This window comes from Plasmodium inui (assembly GCF_000524495.1).
Source record: "Plasmodium inui San Antonio 1 unplaced genomic scaffold supercont1.3, whole genome shotgun sequence".
Classification (NCBI taxonomy): domain Eukaryota; phylum Apicomplexa; class Aconoidasida; order Haemosporida; family Plasmodiidae; genus Plasmodium; species Plasmodium inui.
This window is the reverse complement of record NW_008481837.1, coordinates 627,254-648,401: the sequence shown is the minus strand read 5'-3', so window position 1 is coordinate 648,401 and position 21,148 is coordinate 627,254. Positions and strand designations below refer to the sequence as shown.

The 21,148-nt window shown below is 39.4% G+C and overlaps 5 protein-coding genes across 5 annotated transcripts; 4 read left to right on the top strand and 1 right to left on the bottom strand.

Annotated features, from left to right (window-relative positions):
* Positions 1–641: 641 nt before the first annotated feature.
* On the top strand, positions 642–1,649 carry C922_00987 (4-methyl-5(b-hydroxyethyl)-thiazole monophosphate biosynthesis protein; the record flags this gene model as incomplete). Its single annotated transcript, XM_008816596.1, has 3 exons — positions 642–674; positions 878–935; positions 1,171–1,649. 3 exons carry the CDS (start codon positions 642–644, stop codon positions 1,647–1,649), a joined length of 570 nt encoding a protein of 189 aa, XP_008814818.1.
* Positions 1,650–2,532: 883 nt separating this feature from the next.
* Positions 2,533–3,084, top strand: C922_00986 (hypothetical protein; the record flags this gene model as incomplete). The annotated part of the gene is made up of 1 exon (XM_008816595.1): positions 2,533–3,084. The coding sequence occupies one exon, from the start codon at positions 2,533–2,535 to the stop codon at positions 3,082–3,084; it is 552 nt and encodes a 183-aa protein (XP_008814817.1).
* Positions 3,085–5,961: 2,877 nt separating this feature from the next.
* On the top strand, positions 5,962–7,533 carry C922_00985 (hypothetical protein; the record flags this gene model as incomplete). The annotated part of the gene is made up of 1 exon (XM_008816594.1): positions 5,962–7,533. The coding sequence occupies one exon, from the start codon at positions 5,962–5,964 to the stop codon at positions 7,531–7,533; it is 1,572 nt and encodes a 523-aa protein (XP_008814816.1).
* Positions 7,534–8,776: 1,243 nt separating this feature from the next.
* On the top strand, positions 8,777–10,320 carry C922_00984 (hypothetical protein; the record flags this gene model as incomplete). Its single annotated transcript, XM_008816593.1, has 7 exons — positions 8,777–8,833; positions 9,017–9,064; positions 9,344–9,397; positions 9,542–9,593; positions 9,722–9,825; positions 9,985–10,145; positions 10,266–10,320. 7 exons carry the CDS (start codon positions 8,777–8,779, stop codon positions 10,318–10,320), a joined length of 531 nt encoding a protein of 176 aa, XP_008814815.1.
* A 1,307-nt stretch (positions 10,321–11,627) lies between these two features.
* On the bottom strand, positions 11,628–16,892 carry C922_00983 (hypothetical protein; the record flags this gene model as incomplete). The annotated part of the gene is made up of 1 exon (XM_008816592.1): positions 11,628–16,892. The coding sequence occupies one exon, from the start codon at positions 16,890–16,892 to the stop codon at positions 11,628–11,630; it is 5,265 nt and encodes a 1,754-aa protein (XP_008814814.1).
* Between the last annotated feature and the right edge of the window lie 4,256 nt (positions 16,893–21,148).

Genomic DNA, 21,148 nt, shown 5'->3' with positions numbered 1-21,148 from the left:
TTATGCCCGCGTGCGTGGCGTTCACTTGTGTATCTCTCTATATAATGAACAAATTTTGAGAGTAACATACAAGACTAGTTTTTTTAAGAAAACTGTAGAAACAGGGAACAAAATATCAAGATATGTCCTTTAACGCAACCAGTAACGTTTCTTTATGTTGTTATTTTCTTCTCTGGTTTATCCCCGCAAATGTAACTGCGTCTGTTTCTTTTTTTTTTTTTATGCATGCATTTTTCTTATGGGTTATACCTTCCTATGAAGGGTGGTTCTTTATATCCTCATAGGTGAATCCACCACGCAAAAATGCTTTTGCACATGCGCATGTATACAAAATGAGAAAATGGTGATGGTATATTCCCCTTTAATTCGAAAGTGCTATATGCCTTACTCCACCTGAAAGTTACTTTTTCGCATTGCATATAGAAAGTCACATTAACGTGCAAGAAAAAAAAAAGGTGGCCTTTTTAAAATATTACATATAACAAACACATCCCTTTTTGATACAAATAAAAACTGCCATTTTGTAATTCCTACGCCGAACAATTGCCCTCTTGAATTCATTAGTATACTAATAGGCTACCCCCCTAACGTAAATTTTTCTAAGCAAGGCCGTGTACTCTCATATATCATTTAAAATCACCATGAGCGGAAAAAAAACAGCCTTAGTTGTAGTGGTAAGAGATTGTCATTTCTCTCTTTATCGATAAATGTGGGCTGATCGAACGCTTGCGTACGTACCTACTTTATTAATATGCTCGTTCGTGCACATTTGGGATGATAGCCCTGGCGAATTTGTCCCCATTTGTTAAAGAAACGCCCTCTTAGTTTATTATGGCTCACTTTTTTTTTTTTTTTTTTGTAACTCCTCCCTCCCAAGGCATCAGGATCGGAAGATGTGGAATATATTACAACGGTCGATGTTCTAAGGAGAGCTAGTAAGGAAAACGTTCCACATGTGTGCGCTTGAAGCGGCATTTATGCTTTTATTATTTGTTGCAAAATTGACGAATTAATTTTTTTCTCGGTTTAAGAAATGAAGTGAAAATTCTACACATAGGAAGGCAAACACAATGTTGTGTGTGGCGTGCCGTATGTGTATATGGCAAGGGTATACTTTTCGCATCCTTATATATATATATAAATATATTTCCCCTTTCCTTTTCACGGAAGACATCAGCGTGACAACAGCGTCCGTGGAGCAGACAGAAAAGGTATGCCTGCAGTCGAAGAATGTTGTCATTGCGGACACGCTAATTGACAAGGTAAAGGATAACACCTTTGACGTAATCATCATTCCAGGAGGCATGAAAGGATCGAACGCAATATCGAATTGTCCAACCGTTATTGAGATGTTGAAGGCACAGAAAAGCAGTAACAGATTTTATGCGGCCATATGTGCAGCACCTGAAACTGTCCTACATAGGCATTCACTAATTGATGACGTTGAGGCAGTAGCATATCCATCATTCGAAAGCGATTTCAAGCATATCGGAAAGGGAAGAGTTTGCGTATCAAAGAACTGTATAACCTCTGTTGGCCCAGGATCTGCTGTCGAATTTGCTCTTAAAATTGTCGAAATGTTGTTAAGCAGAGATGCAGCCCTTAACCTTGCCAGCGGTTTTTTACTTCACCCGTCTGTGACGTTTTAACGTACCATACCGCTCTGCTGATTAATAGAGAGGTGTATGGATAGAAAAACGCGCACCCTCACCTGCATGGCAGGAATGTGTCTTATTTTAAACGCGCACAGAAAGTACTAGCATAAGAGTCTACATATGCATATATATATATATACACGTGTACATATTCTTCCTATGTGCATTCCTCGATCGGAAAAAACTGTTAAATAATACCTTTAAACGTATCCTTTTTAAACGGAATCTATTTTGAAGAAACGCTAACTTTTACGCAAAGGAAAAGTTGTTCTAATAAGATCCCCAGGTGAACGTGGAAAAAAAAAAAAAATACGCGTCCAATGCTAAAACGTGTGTATGCTCATTTTTCCAAACATTCAAATGGTCAACATAACGGTTAAATATCTCTTAAAAAAACGTTCAACCGCAAATTATTGCGAAAAGAATGCAGAAAAACGTCGTTTTTTTAAAAAACCACCATATGGATTACGAGCGCGAAACGAGTTGTTCATTAACATAAGAAAAATGTAGATACGGCGAATGCACTGTTTTTTTGTTTTTTTTTTTTTCAAAATCGTAAAAAAAATTTTCATTTTTTTCTTTTCCTTTTTTGCTTAAAAATGATAACCTTTTCCTCCTCGTTATAAAAAACACCTTTCGGTAATTTTCGAAAAATGTAAAATATGCATAGAGTTGAATCCTCCACAAAAGTGGCAAAATTTGATATATGATTTATATAGAAACAAAGTAGCAAGCACTTCTATATCCCCCCTCCCCCAGAAAAAACGCCCCCAATTCAGTAAAAGAATAATATAATACAGCTCAGGCGAAACTATCTTCAAGCTATGTAAACTCATTCCTTGCCGAAGCTCACCGTGAAAATTCTCTATAAAGCAAAATGAATTTAAATAACAACGACAATGATAGCAATTACCAAAACAGACGCAGCAATAACATTTTGCTGAATGACAAATATATAAATTTTAAAATTTTTAAAAAGGGAGAAGAACTAACTGATCAGGAGAAAACGTTTTTAATAGTTCACACATACTTAAATGAGGGAATTATCCCCAAATGTATCGGAATGGGCATTGGTGGAGGATTTTTGGGTGTTTTAATTGGCGCCTTCTTTTTTAGTATGCAACCAAACAATATAGATTACAATTTAAGTTACAAGGAACAGTTGAAGGAACAGTTTCATTTGTTTAAACAATCAATAAAAAGCTCTTGTTTCAATTTTGCAAAAATTGGATTTTTGTTCTCTTTTTATGAAAATTCTTTACAAAAAATTAGAGCAGCAAATGACATAACGAATACCTTATATTCTGGTTGCCTAACAGGAGCTACTATTTCGTACAAAAAAGGGTTACCTTCCATGCTTGGCGGGTGTGCCAGTTTTGCAGCCTTTTCTGCTGTTATTGAAAAATTGCAGAGGTCCAAAAAGTTTTGAATATATATATTTTTTTTTTTTTTTTGTTTATTTGAAAAATATCCCTTTTTTTTTGTACAATAATGTACATTCGTCAAAATTACACTAATTAGCATTATTTGTGTGTGTGTACATATATATCTACATATGATTTATATGTCTATTCTTCGCCCCTCAGCACTCCCATATTTAACACAAATTTTGAAACACAACCCTCCTCCCTTTTACATATGTAAAAAAGGAGGCATAAACCGTGTTGGTGTATAAAACGTTTAGGAATGGTTTTCACAAAAAATAGTTTTAAAAGAACAAGTGTGTGTTAAAAGAAAAAGGCTAAATTGGTAACTAAAAAAAAATGCTTCCACAAAATCGCGCATATGCCGGAAGTATAAAAATACAGGTACTAACGAGATGCACCAATTTTGATAATGCTCTCCTCTCAAGCCAAGGAAACTACAAATTAGCTTTGCAGCAGATTAAAATCCTTCGTTTAAAAAAAAAGAATTTTAATGTGTGTGTGAGCTAGCCAAACGAGAGATGTTCTCCAAATAAAATACGAACGGTTCATAACTTTTCCTCTGATTTGGCCCAACACATGCGTACATAGGTATATATACTATATATATTTTAGCTAGCTACAAAATAAATGTTTGCGGCGTCCCTTCATGCGACAATGCGGTGCAAAAATGAAGGACACTCAAAATATGCTCACCACTTTTAAAACGGGGAATATATATATAACTGGTTGGTAGGAAGGTTACAGTTCCCGTTTTTTTTTTTTTTTACTACTTGTTCCTACCGTTCTGGGTAACGCCCTTTTCAAAAAAAAGTATTTTCTCATTCTGTCACTAAAGAAAAGGTTAGTAACAGCTGCCATTTTTTAGGGAACACAAACATATGCTAGAGTGAGCGTTAGCATTAACGTAGCATGATTTCTTGTTTTATCTCTTTAACATTTAATTTTTGTTCCCAACCAATATGAGCGTACTGTTCGCGGAATGTAAGAAACGGCACACCAGGTGAAGCAAATTTTTCCCGTCAAGATGAAAAAATAGACAAGTAATTTTGCAAAAAATACGTTGCACAGGGGTGTAGGATCTAATGATATATTATATGTACCCACCAGACATCAGTAGTAACCGATGAAGTGGATGCCGTAGAAATAATCTAAGGGTAAATAACTGCAGATCAAGTTTTCCTCTTCATAAATAAATTTTTTTAAAACCCATGACATGTAAAATGGGGGAAAACACTACCTCAATTTTCTAGCAGCGATAGCGCAATCAACGTGAGCCCAGATATACGCTACGAGTAATAGAAGCATACCAACAGAGCTAACTTTTCATACACACGGCATACATATGCATATATAAACAGTTGTTTTTTTAAACGACGCTCAATATAAAATATTCCCTCCAAACGCTTTAGAAATACAATCGTACACCCATCTTTTGTATAAACAAAAGGAATTTTCTCAAAGAAGAAACTTTAATCTGCGAAAAAAAGTTATTATGTCTAATCGTTGGAAGAAAAAAACTTTTGTACCTTCGAAATAAAGACATCCTGGGGGCGCTTTTTTCTGTTATTTTAATTCTTAAGAATACCAAGCAGATGCATCTATAAGCGAGTGATAGCATAAAGGGACTAATGTGTCCAACATATTTGTCCCCCGCCAGGGACCCATTCAACGTACATACGCAAATAAAGCACGTTTTATGCTGTAAAAGGAAAAAAAAAAAATACCTGCGCGCAGTTCTCAAAACGTTAATATGTCAACCCAATACGTTTCTTCAATGTGAAGATATTTTCTTTCGCTCGTATGGTTTTCTTGACACCCCGCTCGATTGTGTAGTGTATACATGATGATACATACAAGTTTCCTGCGTTCTCCTTTTAAGTGGAAATAAACTCAGTTGGAAAAATCTGCCATATTGTAAATAACAAATTAAGAGAATCTCCTCTTGAAAGTTGTAACGGGTTTCAAATTCTTTTCTAGATTACTTTGGAATAACCGAGCTGTTCATGTGTCGGTCCACTCAATAATTACGCCGTTAAAAAAAAGATGTTATATTCAAAAGTTTGCTCTTTTTGTTTTCCAGAAAAAAACACTTTTAGAGCATTTTTATAACTTTCATGTTTGTATTATTTAAGTCTATATATAAATTAATCAACAAACTCTTTATTGTTTTAAGAAAACTGTCTTAAAAAAGGTGCTCGAAAATTATTAGTGTCAACTCGCTCATTTAGATAATACACAATTTTTTTTTTTTTCTTTTTTTTTTCCTTCTTAAATCGCAACGCCCATAAAAAAAAAAGAAAAAGTTAAAATAAATTTAAAACAGCGTTTTGATCATTTTTTACAAGTTAAACAAAACAGTAAAATTTTTCTTTTCCCCTCATAATGCGTTCCTTTTTGACATCCGCGAGGGGTATATTATAATATGCATTACTTTATTTATGATGAAAGGAAAAATGTATTCAAATACAGAGACGTGTACAATTATATAACATGTTAGCACTTTTTTACCGCTTTTATTTTTTTTGTGAAATAATCATTTTACCCTTTCGAGTTTAAAACCAGTCAATCCTGCCTTGCGAGAATCACTCACGTATACGATAAGTGGAAGTATACAATATCGCGAAGAAGTGTTTGCTCGTAAATCATTTTTTTCCGTAATAAAAAACGCGCATTGCTTAATTCAATAAGACCAGAGGAAGGGGGAAAATAAAAAAGAAAAAAAACCTTCCGCATTTAAACGAGCTAGTTAACTAAACGAGGAAGAATATAACATACATATATATTACATATATAATATATATGCAAAACTCTTTTCAGAAGTTAGAGAAAAAAAAGAAACCGCGTTGTTTTTTTAAAAATGATTAAACGAAAGCCCAAAAATGAATGAAAAAGAAAATGAATATGATTCGCTATACGATGTAATATACGATTATGATGTTAACGAAGAATTCTCCAAGGGGAAGGACAACAACATTCAATCTGCAAAACCGGTGCTCTGTGACATAAAAAGTAAGTTAACTTCTAAGGGAGAAAGCGAAAGCTTGGCGGATGAACGTTCGGCAAGTTCCCACCCAAATGACGCAACAAATGATGAAAACGCCTCACCATTATCGACGATACGACTAAAAGATGAAAATGGCCATTGCGCAAGGGGGGGTGAAATGGAGAGCGAGCTAACACCTCAGAACACCCCAGACAGTGCTAAAAAGAGCGGAATAAGTTCCAGTTACGTGGGCCATTTTGAAAAAAGGGAAGATCTGCCATTCTTAAAAAGTAACACACAGCATAATGATAGTGGAAACGCTGAGGGTAGCAATTCCAAAGCGGTAGCAAGAGAGGAGGCCAAAATTGTGAACCCCGAAAAAAGGGGAAACCAATCCCCAGTTGGTTGTTCATCATCCGCTGAGGGAGGAGACGCCTCTGCAAATAGCGCCTCTACATATGTAGTGCGAATAACCAGCTGTGAAAACTGCACTAAAGAAAAGGACCGCCACATGAGGATATTGTCAACCGACTGGCAGAGTACATACAGCTCGCACGACGTCACTGTAGGCAAAAATTATAACAATGTAGTGAACCGTAAAAACAGATTAGGAGAAAGTGCCCCCAAGGAACAGGGAACCAGAGCGGAGCGTCCCCAGACCGATGAGGCAAAACCCGGGGAAATACATCACAATGACGACGTTATGATAAAAGATCGGGGGGTAAAGGAAAAATACCAAAAACTTAGATTCGAAGATGATATATATAAAGAAAATGCAGATGGAGAAGCTGATGCAAGAAATGAACAAGGCCCAAATCAGGTAGAAACAAACAAATTGGAAGAAACAGACAACCTGGAAGAAAAAAGTTCCATTAGTAAAGACAACAAAAATGTAGAACACAGTAATGGTAATAACACCTCGGAAGAAAAGAACAAAACGGAAAAAAATGCCAAGAAAAACACAACATCAGAAAATGATGGCAGAAGTACATTCGAATGTAACATTTGTTTTGATGATGTCAGAGACCCGGTGGTAACGAAATGTGGACATCTGTTCTGCTGGTTATGTCTCTCCGCTTGGATTAAAAAAAATAATGACTGCCCTGTCTGCAAAGCTGAAGTTTCAAGGGAAAATGTAATACCTCTGTATGGAAGGGGCAAAAATAGCAGCGAACATAAATATTCGAATATGGAAGAACCTAGACCCACTCCGAAAAGGAAAGAAAGTGTTAGGAGAAATAATGGCTATTCTAACAATTTAGGGTTAAGGGCTTCCTTTGGCGTTTGGGTGAACCCTTTTTCCTTTGGAATGTCCTACACCAACATGTCAGAAGAGCCCTACTTTTATGAAAGCGGTGGTGGTGACAACAGAACCCAGGCAGAAACGTATCAAGCGGAAGCTGCATCTTCCTTTTTCTTTTTCCTGGGTTTTTTTCTGTCCCTCTATATTTTGTTCTACTCTTCCTAGGGTGTCTGCATATGTGTACATGTGTCTATGTGTCGGTGTGTTTATGTGTAAATCTGTTTATATGTGTAAATCTGCTTATATGTGTACATATGTCTTTATATGTATGAACACATGTGTATGGGCGGGAGTATTCCCCTGAAGCCGCAGCGCATCTATGGACCCATGGCACACACACCCTTCCCTTGGGTACCATTTTTTTTTGAAGTCTTTTTAGCCAAATTAATTTTATGTATGGACCAAGTTGGAAAAAAAAAAAAAAATTCACGCAAAATCCCGCTTTGCAAAATTTTCTTTTTTTTTTCTCTTTTTTTCCACCCCCAAGCAGTCCATTTTAATTCATTTTTCCCAAATGTTTCCATTTCGTGTACATATAACATTGTGTATGTACCCACGCGATTCTCCCCGTGCGATTACTACCCCATCGATTGGGGCACTCGAGACATATATATGTATTTGTGCCGCTTATATGAAGAGTTTTGCCCCTCTTTCACCTCTTTCCATTTCTGTATAAACGCGCAGATCCAAATAGCGCACATTCAGTGTACCATTTTATCGGTTGTAAAATTTTTGAGAGGGTGTTTTCATATTTTTGTTTTTTTTTTCTTTTCTTTTTTTTTTTAATTGGTTCACCTATATTTATATATGAACACGCGTATCCTCATGCGTTTATTTATCAATCCCCTTTTTACCTTTGATTTTAAAATTTAGCTTATATAAGCATAACTGCAACTTTTAATTATTTCCACCCCATAAGAGTAATTGTTTATGCCTTGGCTTTACCGTGGAGTGAGCAGGATGTGCAAAGCGTGTAAGTGTAAGCACGTGCACAAGTTTTACTGCACATGTGCGTAGTTCCACCTGCATCCGTGCGCACATATTGTGTGTATGCCAGCACGGTGAGTTTCCTTTTTTTTTTTCCGTTAATTCGATCGATGCAAACTTTGCGTGAAACTCTTGAGTCCCCACCCATGCCCTTTCCAGAAACGTTCCGACTAGAGCGCAGTTGTAAATACGTGCATACGTTAGGTGTATGCGGATGTTCTAATATGAAACAGAAAGCACACTTTTGTCGTTAGGGATACACCCTCGGTGTTGTTTCACAGTAGAAAAGGGGTGGAGACTTTATCTTAGAAGCTGAATTGGGGAGTTATTATTCCCTCAGTGGTGAAGTAGTGGTTACTCAGAAGAGGGAAAAATTCCCACTCAAACTTGACAGATTACATGAGAGACAGGTTTTGACAAAATGGAGGTACCTTTGAATACTCCCACACAGGATTGCCACGCACACGCTATGTCATGCGTAGGAAGCGCGTATCTTATGTTTCACTATGTGGTGCAATGCGCGAATTTGTTTATATTTTCTGGATTCCACTCACGTCTCTCTTGTCACGGCATGCTTCTCCATGTCGGGGCATGTTTCTCTATGTTACGGAATGTCCCTCATTTTTTATGTTTTTTTTTCCCCGTTTCTAACGCTACTCAGGAACTGGCCAGCGAAGTTGAGCTAACTTCCCTTTTTAATAAATTATCCGTAAAAAGGAAAAAACACGCTTATTGTTCCCCTCCCCCATGGGTGTCCGAAAGGGAGCACACCCACAAATGATAGAAGCACTACATTTGGAATAGTGCCAAAGCGGCATTGCATGACGGTTTCGAGTGGCACGCGTTTGTAGTAAACGCATTTAGTCTACATGTGTGGTGCATTTTTTTTTCTATGCACCCTTACGGTGTGCTTTTTTTTTATTTTTTTTTTCTGCTCCTATGTGCTCAAACTGTTGCCTATTTTTTTGGAAAAATACCCCCTGCATAGGATGGATCCAAAAATGTAAATATAGAGAATGCCCTGCAGATCGTGTACAAGTTGGTAAGCCTTCTAAGGGGGTGCAGCCAAGTGACTCTCCCTGCGTTTGAAGAGATATCCTCGAGGGTAACCCTTCCAGTAGGGAACTCTTCAAATTAGTGCAACTTCCGACAGGCTTTTCTCAATCTGAGTCCATTCTCCCCTTAGGGTTATGTCCCTTCAAAGGAAGACATAGACGAATTTATGCACACCACCAACGGTTGGGAAAAGAGCAAATAATTTGTCATCACCTCTAAATGTATTTTCAAAATGATGGACAAAAATGGAATTTATAAATAGCCCCTTACACATTCCACTCCATTACTACATTTTACCCACCCCTCTTAGGGATATGTTCCTTATCAAATATAAAAAAGTTCTGCAAAAAATTGAAGTTGTTTAGTGTCTCCACAGACGGATTAGTGGACGTCTTTAGCCATTACGATGTTCATGTAAATGCTGCCCACCTTTATGTTTAACTATTCCCATATTTATAATGCTGTTTCAAGCTTCTAAGCAATTTTAAATATAGTAAAAAAAAGTGATGGAATAAAAAAAGAGAGATGCAGTGCGCCTTCCTTCGTTGCCTAATCCTGCGCATATTTTCATAGTTACAATTTCAGCACACGTGTGGTCACAACATATGGTGTTTCTACTTTTCATTTATCGTAAAAAAAAAGAGAACAGGAAAAATTTCCAAGGATCAGTTTAAGTCACTCTTCACCACTGTTGGGTCAAGAATGTCGAATGCAGAGATGGATGCAATTATCAGGTGGGTAAGGCGCGGTAAAGTAGACTCTCCATTTTGACGCAATGGAGGACTGGTTAACTCAACATAGGTATATATATATGTTTATATATATATATTTTTTTTTTTTTCAAACACTCCTAGGGAGCTTTGCAACAAGGCAGACCAAATTGATTACAAGGAGTTCCTGAGCAAGTAACGGCGCCTGCGCGAGAACCTGATCGACAACCTACGCGGTGTGTTCGCAGCGCGCACGCTTGTGCTTATGTGATATGTGATGAGGCACGTATGACACCCCTTCCATGCTCCCCTTTTTGGTAGGTTGCTAGCCCAGTAATGTAAAGCTCATGCGTGATGTAGGACCATCAGTCTGTGTACCCTCCATTCCAATGGCCATATGTAGCGCTGCTCAAATTGGGGTGACGCGTGCGGCCCAAATCAAAAACCCCTTGCGGGCTGTCGCCCCCTCTTCTTATTTTCTCTACTTGTACGTAGGAAGCATCCTCGAAAAATTAGAATTATCATTTCACATTTTTGTGCTAATCATTGCGGAATCGCCTTCTGTTAAGTTGTTCACATAAAGTGGCGGACCCTCTAAATGGACGAATTTGAAGAGACAAAAAAAAAAAAGAAAAAATATATAATTATAAAATATGGTAATAAGCAGAAGGGCAGCGATCTGGTGACAATGAAAAAAGAAACAATAATGTCATGATAATGAGGTAGTCTCAAAATTAATGAAGGAACGAGTGCTAGCAAAATGGCGGCAAAAATAATTACTCTACAAACTATAAAAAAAAAAACACAAAATTAATAACATAATTGCAGCATTTCTGCCTCATCATGAGGCTCACTACTCACTAGCTACACCTGTGCAACTCATACATACGCGCGTACATAGGCGCATATATATATGTGGGCTATACATACAAAAAAAAAGAAGAAAAAGAAAACTCACACTCATATAACCAAACATACACATAAACATGCACATCTCCTGTGCCTTAAAAAGGTGAAACATTTTAATTAAAAAACATTGCAAGAAGCGGAGGCATACATGTACATGCGCGGGCATGCATGCACATGTGTGTCCCCACCTTGCCTTTTGAAAATAGTAATACATATACCCCTACACATGTGGACACAGGTATATGTACGTGTGCCGTACGGGGCGAGAGCGTTTTTTGGAGGACTTGGCTTTTACATAAACAAAATGTTTCCTTCGTTTTGGCAGTCTTCGTAACAAATTTTTGCATTTCAATTTGGTTTTGGGTTCTTTGCAAACGCGGGCCACCGAATGGGCACGTGCGCGTTCAGGAAAGGATATACATGTGAATGCGCTCACCCGTGCCCATTTGAGGACGGCGCTAATACGCGTCTAGCTCATGTTAACGGTTGTCTGGCTCATGTTAATGGTAGACTGCCCCACGTTGGCATCCCCCGCAGCACGAGAATGGCGTGTTCCGCTCATCGTGCATATCCAGCTTAACGGCTCGACCCCGCCAACTAGCGAAGGACGCCCTCGTTATTTTCAACCGCGTACGGCGACTGGGGCTTCTTCTTCTTTTTCTCTTTCTTGATGCGGAAGATGCTGAGGAAGCTCTGGTTGATGCTCTGGTACGACTGGTAAAATTTATTTTTTCTGTTAATTTTGTTTTTCTTGGGAAGGAGGTTCTTATTTTGTGACCTGTACAGCTTGAGAAATTTCTTTAGTACTTTTTTGCAAGTCCTGTGGGACAGAACCCTCTCGCATGCGACGTTGTACGACTTGTCCCCATTGATGTCCCTGACGGAGACGTCCGCTCCTCTGGTCATCAGAACATCGGCAATGTCGTACAGGCCGTAAAAGATGGAATATATTAGGGAAGTTTCTCCGTGTATATTGGTAAGGTTGTAATTAATATTCTTCCCTTCATTAAGAATATGATGTGCTAGGATTTCATTCCTTGTCCGGATACAGATCATTAGGGGGCACTCCCCATTGATGTTGTCCTTACAGTTCACGTCTATATTATGTGTTAGCAAAAGTTGGACAACTTTTTCCTGATTTTCTAGGCAAGCGATATGCAAAGCATTTTGATGGTATTTATTTGTTAGATTAATATTTACATTATTTTCCAGCAGGAATTTTAAGATCTCCAGATTCCCTTCTTCTGCGGCAGCATGGATTGGAGACAAGACATTGTTTGAATCCAGCTGATTAATAATTTCCTTCTTCAATGTGTGCAAATATTTCAATATGTTAAGTCTCTCCAACTTGGACGCCTGGATAAATGGTAGGGACCATAAATTATGTTCCCCCTGGAGCAGTTGTGGGTACTTTTTCAACAACAACTGCGCAGTTGATAAATCATTTTTAAAAATTGCGCAAGATAGAACTTCAGTTAAAATGTGTCTGTCACAAGGTTTCTCTCCTGCCCCGGCATCAATAAAATGATTGACCCAAGCCTTGTTTAAATTGTAGGCAAGCAAAATGGGGGTGAATTTGTTATGGTAGCACCAGTTTGGGTTTGCCTTATTTTCCAGTAGTAGCTGTATAATTTCACTTATGTTATTTTCGCAGGCGAGATAGAGGGGGGATTTGTAGTCCCTCACGAAGGGACAGATGATATTCAAATTTTCTCCATTTTTCACTAGCGAATTCACGATAGAGAAATTTTTCTTCTTAATCGCGATGTTGAGAGGGATGTATCCATTTTCTATGTCTATGGGGAAGGTCACATAATAACTGTCGCAGGTGTTTCCATAGGGACTCACACAAATCGTGTTGCAGTTGTCGTTATTTTTTTTGGTTCCTTCACACGTGGTTGACTCCGCATCGTTTGAGTTTTGCTTCTCAAGTGTGCTTCCGTTATGGGGGGCGTTTGCCTTATCAAGGTCGTTTGCCTTATCGGAAGAGTTCCCCTTATCCAGGGAGTTTCCCTTCGCGGGGGGGCCTCCTTCTGGTGAACTTCCTCCAGCCCTGGGGGCATTTTTCTCCATTTCCGTAACGGGTGGGGGGGATCCACCCTGACCCCCGTCGTTCACCTGTGGGTTGTTACTACTGTTGGCGGCCTTCGCAAGCGATGCTTCGCGGTCCATCGTAACAGAGCTTTTATAGTCGTATTGGATGATGTTATTTTTCTTCTTCCTCTTCCTCCTCTCTTCTAGCAACACCTCCACGAACTCCTTGGATTCATTTTCGCACGCCATGTACAAGGGGGACTTTCCTAAGTAGTCCCAAATGTCAATTTTGGCCCCTCCTTTTAGTACCAAATAGAAGAGGTATCTGTTCTTTTTGCTAATGGCCAGCGATATAGGTAACGTCCAAATGTCGATTCCTCTGTTCTCATCAGTTTCGATGGTTAACGGGGTGTTGGATAGCAATTCACTTCCTTTATCTCTGAGTAGGTAAACCAAATTATTGTTTTTATATTTCTCACTCTTACTCAAATCGTACAATTCGTCTTGTATCTTTTTACTTAACTTTACACAGATTTTTATATTTTCATTTTTTAATGCTACACTGTACCCTTTGACGTAAATGTCCAGTCCTATACTTTCGAGGAAGCATTTGCTTCCCCATGAGCCCAGAATATCCAAATTGGGTTGCACAAAGTGCGACTGAATATACGGGTCGTCCACTGATATTAAATTTTTGTAGCCATTGGCAAAGGGGCAGTCCTCACATTTACACTTGAAATTAATTTCTTCTGTGGTGTATATACAACTCTTTCCATTACATCGGCACTTGTTTAAATTTTTCTCTGGATCATCCTCGTCATCGTCTTCGTCTTCCTCTTCCTCCTCATCAAACGTGTTCACATTGTTGTGTAAAATGTTCATACAAAAAATATTTTCGGCTGTTAACACTTTGGACTTTTTATTACTTCCAATTGGATTACTTTTTTTACTTTCATAGAAATTTTCCTTTTCCAATTTTTTTTTTTTATGGTTTTTTTTTTCTGACCCGTCTATTTCCTTCGTTGCATGGTTCTCCTCCGCAGGGTTCACACTATTATTTTTGTGCAGGTCCTCTTCATTCTCTTCCTTTTCTTCGTACTTTTTGTGACTTCTTTTGACTTCCTTTCTATCACTTGGGTCATTCACCTGGGGGTCCCCCCTATTCCTTTCCTTCCTTTCGTTATCGCTTTTCCCCTCATTGTCGATCCTTTTCTCATTTCGCTTCTCCTCGCCTTCTCTTACTTTCCGAATTTTTATTTCTTCCTCCCCATTGTCGGGGAACCCCTTCTCGTCGTTCTTCCTCTTGCTATTTTCATTCGTCTGTCTCCTCTTCTCGAAACACTTCTTACCTCCATCTGTGTTACTTTTCTGATGATCCTCTCCCACGTTTCCTCTCTCTTCGGTGTTGTAACTCTCTTCATCTTCCTCCCCCTTCACGCGCTTAACGTCTGTTCCTTTGCATTCGTGCTTCACAGTGCAGATGCCATTTTCCGGCTCGTTCGTGGGGCTACTCTTCTCGTTGCTGCACGTTGCGGTATATTCCCCCGAGAGGAACTCGTCAAAGATGTCCTTCCTCTCGTAGGCGCGGATATTGCGCGTGCGGCTATGGAATCGACGATCGTGGGGTGGGTAGTCGTATGGATGGTCGTAGTGTGGGTGATAATGGTGGGGCTGATCATGGGGTGCATGATGATGAAGATGCGCACTGTCATGCTGTTGCTGTTCCTGCTGCGCCTGTTCGTGCTGCGTTTGATCGTGGCCTTCGTGCGGCTGGTGAGTGTTGCTTCCACCGTGATGGGGGTCTGCGGTCGAGTTCTTCCCTCCGCCATTGCCGTGCATGTGCCCACCGTAGCTGCTACCCATTCCTATGCCACTCCCAATGCCCATCCCGCTGCTGACTGCGCTGCCGTGTGGCATCGAACTAGCCACTGACACCTGCAAGTCGTCCTTCCGGCTCTGAGGGGAACTCTTCGCAAGGGTGCTATAGTCCGGGTACGGCAAGCCGTTCTGCATCCTCGAAGAATAGCCAAAGTGCTTTATAGTATTATAGAAAAAATTGTTAAAAAGGCTGAAGTTGTTATTCGTTTCGGACTGACTGATGCTGCACTCTGTTTCGCTATTCAGCAGGGACTTGAGTTTTTTCTTGCTGCCGGGGTTTCGACTGAGGTCCTGGTCACGGTTGCGGTTGTACAAATTGTTGCTACAGGTGTTGGTGCACTCGTTGGGATAGCCTGCACTACATACACCACTGCATCCCGCGTGGTTGTTCCCATGCGTGCTGGGGTAGTCTGCGAAGTTTGACCTGTCCAAGCTACTACTGCCATCCGCACAGCTCTGAAAACTCATAAAATTGTAACTGTTACTTTCGTTCATAATTCTGCGGTTGCATTCCTCATTCGCAGAAGAAGAAACGATTGAATTATCAAAATTTTTCATCGTCTCTAACGTCTTACGTAAGTTTTTCAACTTATGGTAAATCAAATGATTCTGATTGTTCGCTCGATTGATAATAAAATTAGCCATAATGAAGATTGGTTCTAGCCATGCATTGGAAAAGGAACAGATAAAGTTGGTAAACACTGGCCACTTATTTTTCCTCAACATAACTGTCAAGGGGGCGCACGTTAAGTATTTGTTCCGAACACATTTTATACTCAACGTTTTCAAAGACGGCAATCTCGTCTGCGCCAAAACTTCTAATGTCTTATCCGTCAGGTGATGACAAAAGTCAAAGTAAATTTCTTGTAAATTATATATAAACAAATGTTTCGTATTTAACGAATCGAAGTTGTAAATCTGGTTTAATACATTAGCCACAGTTATGTCTTTTATTAAAGTGCACATGGTGAAATCTAGACAAAGTCTTCTCCTAACCGATCTGTGAATGTGCTTATATATTCTTGGGAAAACATATTCATAGAGAACCCTAGGGTTATACCCTAGATAGCTGTTAAATATTAACCTATTATGCCATACTTTATATTTCCTTTTGTAAAAGAATTTACACGTTTGACTTAAATTAATAATGGTATGTACATCTAAAAATGGTTCAATGGATTTAATGTATCTCTTCCATCGTTCGTTTTTCTTCACGACATTATTGCTGATACTGCCTCCATTGTTGTAGTGAGTGTACAAGTTAAGGTTATTCTCGTTTGTTAAAATTTCGCTGAGATTCCCTTTCTTCAGCGAGCTGTCAATGTTAAGATACGCTTCTGAGTTTAGCTTGAACAGGTCGTTAATACTTATGCTGTTGGCTTTATCGAGGGTATTTTCCCTCTTCATCTGCCCACCATTATGCATTAAGATGTCCTTCTCTAGTGAATTACTTAAGGTGTGATTTTCCAAAACGTGCATGTCCTTTATGTCAACAATGTTGAGATTATTCTTTTCGCTCACGTTAGTACTGAGATTATTCTTTTCGTTCACGTTTGTACTGTTCACATTGGGGGCACTTGAAAGGTTTTTTTCTATCCCCGGCGTCGGGTCGCTAACCCCTTCATGTTGCTTATTCGTACTATACACATCCACAACATTGCTGTTATTCCTTTCGATGATATTTATTGAGCTATTTTTTTTGCTTAGTGGACCATTTTTCTCCGCTACTACTGTCGTGCTTTTAATGTCATTGGTGTTGGTCGTATCTGCTCTTCTATACTTTTCTCGTTCACTTTCTTCTTCATTGTTTTTACCATCATCATGTGATATGGACTTAATATTGTTGTTAAAAATTAAACTCAGTTTATTTAGTATGTATTTATTTACAACTTCTTCTTTTACTTCATTTCCTTCCGAGGCTGAGTCATTGTCATGTTCAACACTCTTCATGATATAATACTACGTTTTGTATTTGACTGCAGTTGGGGGATTACTCGTTTTCTCCTTTCTGCTCCTCGGCTTCTCGCTTCTTGCGCAACAAAATGCTTTTTCTGTTATTTTGTGCGCTACCTGCCGTGCCTCTGTGTTTTGTGCGCTCTTTATCGTGCCTATTTGTTTTGTCCTTCGGGGGATACTCTTTGGTTTCATATTCGAATGGATGTTTTCTTTGTGCGTTGGTTCTGCTGTGGTGAGGGGGCTATGGGGAGAGCGTTGCGGCGTTGTGGTGCGATTGGGACGGTTCGACTACCACGGTGCGATTGCCACGGTGCCCGTTTAAGGTACGTCCTATGTGACAGATCTTCTTCGACGGTGGTTGAAGGCGAGCGGCACACTTCGCGCGCTTGGTATGGTTATACTCGTTCGGCTTATCCACTTTGTTAGCCTGTTTTTCCCGTGCCCGCAGTGCGGAAATTGCAAAAAAGGCAGAAGTTGCAGAAATTCCCAAAGCTCTGAAGGCTGATAATATCGCGTGGGACTCCGTTTTTCAATTGGTGCAGCTCTTTCATTTACGAGTATGCATGGGTTTGGTGGCTTCCCCTTATTGGCACGTGCCTGCACCTCGAGCGCGGATCGCAGCGGTGGGGGGTTGTGCGCGTATGCGTGCGTTTAAGAGGAATACTTAAAATTGTGCATACGTGCACACGTACATGCGTATATTTGTACATATTCGTATGAATACACTTTTGCATGAAGTACTTCAGCACATGTACCGGAAAAAACTCAAAAAGGGAAATTAATTCTTAGAAATCACCAAAATTGCAAAAAAAAAAAAAAAAAGAAGAAAAAGAAATCTGCCTCCTTTATGTACCTGTCTCTTTTATTGCTCACAAACATGTAGGCAATTTTGTTCCAATTCGAATAGAATCAATTTTTTTCTTAAATTGGGCTAAAAAACAACAGCGTGAATTTTGATAACTCTTTTTTTTTTTTTTTAAACATTTATTATGTAGAGGCCTCTTTCACCTTTTCGCATATATTTATTTTATTTTTTTTTTAGCGCCGAACGAAGCTCGTCAAATTTGGTCGAGTTTCTAGAGTGGGCCATGATACGCATATTCTCATGTTGGCATATATGACAATTGGCATGAGGCAGTTGGCACGTATGGATTGGCGTGTAGCATAGGCACAGTTGACAACTTTTTTGTTAAGTGTTTTTTTCTAAGCATGTGGGGAGCATGGAAAAAAGCTTGGAGCTGCTATTATGTGCATGTAAAATGTGGCATATAAATGTAGTAATGCAGTCGCGCGCATGGGATATTTAACCTATGCGAGTATGTTAAAGCACATATGTACAAGCGCGTAGATGGAAAGGTGCTGCGCGTACAATAATCCACGCAAGTAAACGACCCATATGTATAATAAATAGCTACTCACACGTATGCACGGCGCAGTATACGGTGTAGTATGAGCATGTACCTCGCTGCATATGCTGCTATGGATTTAGCACAATGACCGTGCGTCATTTGTGCAGCCTGTCGAAATGGGCTATATATTATAACATATGTTATGTATTTTGTTGGCTGTCATATAAAATAGCGGAATATGCAGTGGGCACAGGGCGATAAATCCCGATAGCGCTGCCTGTACTCAGTGGCATTTCGTTTAGGAATTGCCCATCCGTACTGTGCCCCTGCGCGGGCGTGGAAACTCGCGCGTGTACTGCGTATGAACATATGTTAAGAGGACGCGCGTACGGTACCGTACAGAACAGCAGAGCACAGTATATATACGTACGTGCGCGCATGCAAGTATGCAGTCGATACATAATATGATGCATATATAACGTATACACAGTATTATGTATATATTTACATTATACGTGTTGGAAATTTATGCACAAAGCAAGCGTACGGAAAATTCACATTTTACAAATTCCGGCGGAGGTAGAATTGCTTTAATTTAAATCCATATACGCGTAATATTCCGCCCAAGTTAATTGTTAGCACGTGAACTTCATTCGCGCACGGGAAAAAAGAAAACGCGGCAAAACGGTCAAGCGGTTAAGCAGCGAAGCGCAAAACATCTCAAAGGAAAGGAAAAAAAAGAGGCACCTATAAAAAAGGCGTTCGGCAATATTTCCTTTCCCCAGGTTAACACAGCAGTATTTTTCCCCCACTTTGCTGCAACTACGTTTTCCCCACCTTAGAAGTAATTTTTTAAAGCTAATTTGGAACAAATTAAAAAATGGAAAATTCCGTCATTCGTGTATGAACAAATTTGAAGACTTCGCTTTGCATAAATGAAACGTATATTCACGTATCATGCCAATTTTGGATTTTACTTGATTTTAATTTTAGCATAATTGGAAATCTTTTACGATTGCCGTGGACAAATATGTACGCGAAGGCATACCACACGTATTTATACGTAAATATATTGCATATTCGCATGATTACGAATATTTTAATTTACAACATGTGACTACGTACACACTCTTGACAGACACACGAACGAGTTTTTCGTCTCGGGGAGAATATTTTCTCCCCTTTTTTAGCCATCGTGAATTTTGCATTTTAATTTTTTAAAAACTGAAAACGGTGGGATTTATATTCCGTTTGAGTGTAGCAAATTTTGGCGGGGGGACTGTCCGTGAAAAACTGACATGGCCGCCACGCTGTCAAAAGAGGCTGAACGAAGAGAATGCAAACTGAATCACTGCCAATCACTAATTTCGTGTGAGTGAAATTCATGTCCCCTAATGCCCAATGGAAAAGTTCAGCAAACCGAATGCATACATGCGGATAAGCTATTTATTGAGATAAAAAAAATGCAGCAACGTTTACATCATTATGTCCTAGCGCAGTGTATATGTGTGGCCCATGTGGCGTTGACGTGGCGCAGTTATATAACTCCTTGCTCATTATGCCTGTATGTTTGCTCTCACAGTTGTATACACAGCCTTTGCCCATTGGCGTTATGAAGTCAGCCCTGTTGTGTTCATTTTTTTCTGCGTGAATCTGGCCGAGATGGAAGTCGTGCGCGCGAATAGGAAAAAAGGACAGAAGGAAAAATCGAGCAAGGGCGTGGAACGCCAATGCGATTACATAGTAGGAACGTTTTGTGTGCCTCCAGATTGTACCTCCATTTTGTGCCTCCATTTTGTGCCCCCATTTTATGAGCGAAAAGAAGCACATACATTAATTTCTGCATCTGTGGGGAAACCCAAATTTCTGGTCATAAATTATTCTCTGGGTTGTAGCTGTCATCGGTCTGCTTTTCCCATAGGAACAGAACGGAAGGTCTATCCGTTGGTCTTCCTCCCTCTATACAAGACATGGTCAAATTAATAGTATGTGGCAATCTCGTTAGGTCGTTCACTTTTCTGTTAATTACGATGAGTTTGTTTCCTCACAAGATGGCCTTATTTCGAATGATTTGGATTATTGAGTGTGTATATTTTCACTATATGACGTGGTGTAGGGTTATTCTCCCAAACGGGAAAAACTAAAAAGTGAGAGTAGTATACACCTGAACGCGAAGGGAGTATAGTTTCTCGCAATGTTTATCATAACTTGTCATTTAAGGGAAAAAAAAAAAAAAAAAAGAGAACAGAGAATAAAACAGAACACTGAATAGCATGTTTCTCCTTCTTAGCAAAGTAGGACCAAATTTAGCGCTGATTTTATTATTTTTTTTTTTTTATCCCCCGCGGTAGAAGGGGAAGTGCCAAAATGGTATCATGAGGAGTGCAAAGCGAGTCCTTTAAATGTCTCCTACGTGACTTTTCCCTATTCGGGAAAAGAAAGGCGGGACGCAAATCCGATGTTCTCCCTCCTTGTCTTTTTTTTTTTTTTTTTTTTTCTTTTATATAAGCTCTCGTGTAAGGGACAACAGGAAAGTAAAACGATTTGCTTAAATTATTTCTGTTGAACTGCGCATCGATAAGGAGAAATAAAAAGTTGCAGAAAGGGATTTTCTCATATTCTGCAAAACGAAAGGACGTGGTTCCTAATTGGGATTTTCAACCAGCGACCTCACAAAACAAAGGGGAAGCATAAATGTGCGCCCTTTAAAATAGCCTAGAAGACATATGGACTTCAGAAGGAGTGTATATCTACTTGTGTAGCCTTTTATTTGCCCCTGTGGGGAAAGAGAGCGTGCCTAATTATGCACAAGCGCCATTTTTTCTGTGCATCCGTGTGATATACATGCTGAGGGTGGGGCCCCCTGCCGCTTCGACACGTCCACATATCACGACTTGGACG